Source organism: Dermacentor variabilis, chromosome 8, assembly GCF_050947875.1.
Source record: "Dermacentor variabilis isolate Ectoservices chromosome 8, ASM5094787v1, whole genome shotgun sequence".
NCBI classification, from domain to species: domain Eukaryota; kingdom Metazoa; phylum Arthropoda; class Arachnida; order Ixodida; family Ixodidae; genus Dermacentor; species Dermacentor variabilis.
This window is the reverse complement of record NC_134575.1, coordinates 80,506,509-80,511,886: the sequence shown is the minus strand read 5'-3', so window position 1 is coordinate 80,511,886 and position 5,378 is coordinate 80,506,509. Positions and strand designations below refer to the sequence as shown.

The 5,378-nt window shown below is 49.8% G+C and overlaps 1 protein-coding gene across 1 annotated transcript; it reads left to right on the top strand.

Annotated features, from left to right (window-relative positions):
• The first annotated feature begins 331 nt into the window (after nucleotides 1–331).
• Nucleotides 332–4,615, top strand: LOC142591457 (uncharacterized). The gene is made up of 2 exons (XM_075703785.1): nucleotides 332–941; nucleotides 1,761–4,615. Exons 1-2 carry the CDS (start codon nucleotides 332–334, stop codon nucleotides 4,613–4,615), a joined length of 3,465 nt encoding a protein of 1,154 aa, XP_075559900.1.
• Nucleotides 4,616–5,378: the final 763 nt, after the last annotated feature.

The window sequence follows — 5,378 nt, the reverse complement described above, 5'->3', positions numbered from 1 at the left end:
CGGTAAGCGAATTGTAAACATTGGTGCCACGATGGAACGGCTCAAACTGAAAAGAAGTTCATTGAGAGCTCAAGTCACTAAACTAATTTCTGAAGCGGACTTATTCTTGGAGAGTCATGCAGACGAAGGAGCTCTCAATGTATTGTCTGCGAGGCTTAGCGCCCTCCAAATACAGCTAAACGAGGTGGACGCAGCCATCGAGCCCTTAGTGCAAGACGAAGACGCAGAGCTAAATTATGTGCGGACCATAGAATACAACGACCGTATCGTCGCACACTTGGCAAAACTCCGCCATGAAGCAGAAAAAGACCTGCTAACAAAACAAGCAGAAATGGCGGCGACGCGGGCGCAGACCGACGGCCCTCCGGCGGGGGCAAAGTGCAAAGTGAAACTGCCGAAGCACGAGTTACAACGATTTAGCGGCGCCGCCACGGAGTGGCAGTCCTTCTGGGAGCAGTTCGAGCAAGCGGTGCACGGAAACGACGGCCTCTCCAACGCAGAGAAGTTTCTGTGCTTGCGATCGGTGCTTTCGGAAAAAGCCGCAGCGGCCATTGCCGGCATTCAAGTGACTGGGGCAAATTACACCACTGTCATCGAACTTTTGAAAGAGCGCTTCGGTCGACGAGACGTGCTGATTCAAGAACACCTGACTCAGTTACTCGACTTGCCAACTGTACAGAACGAAAAGGAGCACATCGGCCTACGTCGACTCTATGACCACCTGCAACGCAATATCGCTGGCCTCACGGCGCTCGGAGTCAAAACAGACAGTTACGGCGCCCTGCTCTCCTCCGCACTCCTGCGAATGCTGCCAACCGATCTTGTTGTCGGATACCATAAGGGACTTTCCGCTGCAAGCAGAGATGACGCGATCAGCATCAAGAGTTTGCAAGCTTTTCTTAAAACAGAAGTAGAGAGCAGGGAAAAGGCACTGCAACCTGGTAATCTTGCAGCCAGAGAATCAAAGCATCGAGACAGAGAAAAGAGCAAACCTCAAAGAGGGTCAGCAGCTTCTCTTTTTTCTGCGGGTGCTTCGAAGCAGTCCGATCCATGTGCATTCTGTGCTGCAAAAGATCATGCGACTCACAATTGTCAAGCGAAGATCTCATTGGATGAAAAGAAGAAAAGGCTCACTGCAGCTGGCCGGTGCTTCCGATGCTGCATAAAAGGGCACACTTCAAGGGAATGCCGCAACAAAAGAATAAAATGCAAGGAATGTGGCAGAAGACATCTGACTCAGATGTGTGACCCGACATGGAAGCCACCCGAGAATAAAGCCACAGAGTTGCACTCTTGGACAGAAAAGAAATCTGAAAAGGCACCAACTGTGCTGCTCCAAACCGCTCAAGTATGGGCAGAGGGACGAAGAAGAGCGCTCACTCGTCTACTCTTTGACGGAGGTAGCCAACGAAGCTTTGTCACTAAGAGACTTTCACGTGAACTGCAACTAGAGGTTGTAGGTGAAGAAGACATCACAATCTACCCATTCGGAGGAGCAGGAAACATTATCAAAGAGAAGCGGAGAAGAGTAAAAATTTGGCTAAGAAGTCAATACGACCGTAAAGAGCACTCTATCGAAGCTCTGGAAATACCGGAGATCTGCTCTGATCGGCTCCACGTGCCTGAGGACATCCTAAAAGAGGTGCAAGCGGACATGGATGAACTGGCAGATATGACTGTTGCGCCAGCCCATTTGATGGAAAGCGGGATCGACATTCTTATCGGTGCTGACTAATACTGGACTTTGGTGTGTGGTGAAGTAAAGAAGCTGCAAGGCGCACTAGTTGCTGTAAAGACCGAATTTGGCTGGACTCTACAAGGAGCGATTCCCAGCAGTAGCTCAGCTGCCTACTGCTCAACCGTGGCAGTGCTTCGTGCCGGAGTGTTCGCCGACACAACCAGCTTGTCCAAGGAGCTCAAATCGTTTTGGGAACTTGAGAGCATTGGAATTATCGACTCGTCTGCCCAAACGAACGAAGAAAGCGAAGAAGTCATGAGCACATTTTCGGCATCGCTAGAGAAAATGGACACGCGCTATGAAGTAGCACTGCCCTGGAAACCCTTGAACATGCAACTTGCCGACAACAAAGCTGTTGCAAAGAAGCGCTTGACTAACCTCACAAAGAAGTTAATGAAAGATGAGTCGACACTGATCAAGTATGACGAAGCTATCCGTCAGTACCTGGAACAAGGATTCGCAGAACGACTTCCATCGCAAGAAAGCAACAACGATGTAAGCAGACTATACTACATGCCTCATCGTGCAGTTTTTAGGCCTGACAGCCTTTCTACCAAGATTAGAGTCGTCTTTGACGCATCTTCTCACGATGCAGGTTGTATATCTCTGAACGAAGCCCTAGAACCAGGACCGAACTTGAATCCAGATTTACTTAAGGTATTGCTGAACTTCAGAATTCATCGTATTGGATTAAGTGCAGACATTGAAAAGGCATTTCTGCAAATTTCGGTGCAACCGGCTGATCGCGATGCCCTCCGATTTCTTTGGTATGCACATCTTCCAACGATGGAAGACCCAGAACCTCCTATTGAGGTCTGGAGAATGACTCGTGTCCCTTTCGGCGTGACAAGTAGTCCATTCCTCCTCGCAGCCACCGTGCGCCACCATCTGTCCACGACAGAAGGTTATCCAGAAATAAGAAAAACCATCAGCGAGAGCCTTTACGTGGACGACCTCATAACAGGAGCGAACACAGTGGAGGAGGCTACAGATTTATACCGAGGGGCACTAGATGTCATGAATCGAGCAAGCATGACACTGCGTAAGTGGAACTCAAATTCCAAGAAGCTGCAACAGCTGTTCAACGACGAAGGAACCGGATGCGCCCTTGGCTACGTGGAATGTCCAACAACAAGTGTCTCACGGGTCCTCGGACTTGTATGGGATAAGGACAGAGATCACCTAGCATTTTCCATGGAGGCCATCTTAGATTTCCTAGACCGAAACAGCATCACCAAACGATTCATTCTTCAGGCATCGGCTCGTATATATGACCCACTTGGTCTCATTTCTCCGGTCACAGTTACAACCAAGTTGATGTTTCAAACACTGTGGGAATTGGGTATTGAGTGGGACGCCCCTCTGCCTGAAGAAGTCAAAGCAGGTTGGACGCAGTGGCACACCCAGCTACACCATTTAACGGACATAACAGTGCCAAGACGATATGGTAGCTTAGCCAACGACAGCTGGAAGGAAGTACACATCTTCACAGATACCAGCCCCAGAGCTTACGGCGCAGTTGTATATTTGCGCATCTCTGGGGTCAAGGAAGCAAAGGTTACTCTGGTCCTCTCAAAGTCCCGAGTAGCACCAATTAAGAGAATTTCTCTTCCAAGACTGGAATTGATGGGCATGGTGATAGGTGCTCGACTGAGGGAATATTTGGAGCGGTCACTGACCCTTTCAATATCCAGATGGTATCTGTGGACTGATTCATCTATTGCGCTGCATTGGGTGCGAGGTCCCGCACAACAATGGAAACCCTTTGTCGCCAACAGAGTGTTGGAAATTCAGCAGCGATCGGATCCAGACATCTGGAATCACTGCTCTGGGATCGAAAATCCCGCCGACCTTTTGACAAGGGGAGTCACACCTCAGGTACTCAAGTCGAGCTCACTTTGGTGGAATGGACCTGCTTGGCTTTCGAAGCCATCTACTTGCTGGCCAAGGCATGAAGGCACCGCGGATATGATCATCGCAGAGGAGGAGAGAAGAACCCTTCGTGTTCACAACGTGACTGTAAAAGAATCTGTCTTGCCTCTGCAGAAATATAGCTCCCTCTCTAGACTGGTTCGAGTGACAGCCTGGGTTTTGCGATTTTTCCACAACGCCATGCACCCCGGACAAAAATATGAGGGACCTATTACGACAGAGGAAGTTCAAAAGGCACATACTTGTTTGATTCTTCAAGTACAATTCGAGGCCTTCCAAGAGGAACTCCAGTGTCTTCGCCGCTCAACACGCATGCCAAGCGATTCCCCGATACGTGATCTCAGCGTCATCTACGACGACGATGGAGTGCTGAGAGTGGGAGGAAGGCTCAATGCAGCCGAGTTGTCCTACAACGTGAAGCATCCTGTCATCCTACCGTCGAGACATCCCTACACAGAGCTAACGATCAGCGCAGCCCACCGCCGTCTCCTGCATGCCGGCGCACTGGAGACTCTTACCGAATTGAGGGAAATGTACTGGATCGTGCGGGGAAGGCAAATGGTGAAAAAGGTGCTTAAGAAATGTGTGACTTGCAACCGTTTCAACAGCCGAGCTGCTACTGAGCCAGTCGCTCCTCTGCCTCGTGAGAGGGTGACGCAAGCTCCACCCTTTGATGTTACCGGTGCAGATTTTGCTGGCCCACTGAACACAAAGGATCAAGGAAATAACCGGAAGTCTTACATCGTTATTTTCACATGTGCAGTGACCAGGGCAATACACCTTGAATTGGTGACCGACATGTCCACCTCAAACTTCCTGATGGCGTTCCGAAGATTTATCTCGAGAAGAGGAGTTTGTCGAGTGATCTTTTCTGACAACGCCAGGACATTCCAGCGCGCTTCTAAGGATCTAAAGCGACTATGGACAACAATAAGAGGAGAATAAATTCACAACTTCTTCACTAGCCACCAGATCCGCTATAAATTTATAGCTGAAAAAGCTGCTTGGTGGGGAGGATTCTGGGAAAGAATGGTTCGGTCCGTGAAAGCATCGTTGAAGAAGGTCTTGGGAAACAGCTACTGCAACTTCGAGGAGCTCACGACAATCCTAACTGAAATCGAAGCTGTCATCAACTCTAGACCCTTGACCTACGTCTACACGGAGGCGAGCGAACCCGAACCTCTAGCACCATCGCACTTTCTAGTGGGAAAGCGACTGACCACTCTTCCTGACAGCGGTTCCGCTACAGAGGTGGCTCAGCCCCCTGGTCAACTCACTCGTCGCTGGCACTACCGACAAAGGATGGTCGACCAATTTTGGCGTCGCTGGCAAAAGGAGTATCTGACGAGTCTCCGGGTCAGCACATTTCGCTGTTCCAAATTCGTCAAGCGCACTGAAGAAAGGCACTCTCGTTTTGGTCCATGAACATTATCTACCGAGGCAGCTCTGGAAAACAGGACAAGTGTCAGAAGTTCTTCTCGGACGAGATGGAAGAATCAGAGCTTGCATGGTGCGCATGCCTAATGGAACCACATTGAGAAGACCGATTCAACTGTTGTACCCCATGGAATACATGGACGAATGACCTGAAGCTCATTCCGGGGGGAGTATGAAGAAACTGCCAACTTTAGCCTGATTCTTTTCGTCAACGGGCAACCCTGTACTCCTCCCGAACTCGCTCGGCGACGGGCATCCCTATCGAAATAAA

Bases quoted from the DNA above. Each gene is read 5' to 3' on its own strand.
- LOC142591457 (XM_075703785.1), top strand. From the start codon at position 332: ATGGCGGCGACGCGGGCGCAGACCGACGGCCCTCCGGCGGGGGCAAAG. The intron at 942-1,760 runs GTAATCTTGCAG...TGTGTGGTGAAG, and splicing joins GGAAAAGGCACTGCAACCTG to TAAAGAAGCTGCAAGGCGCA.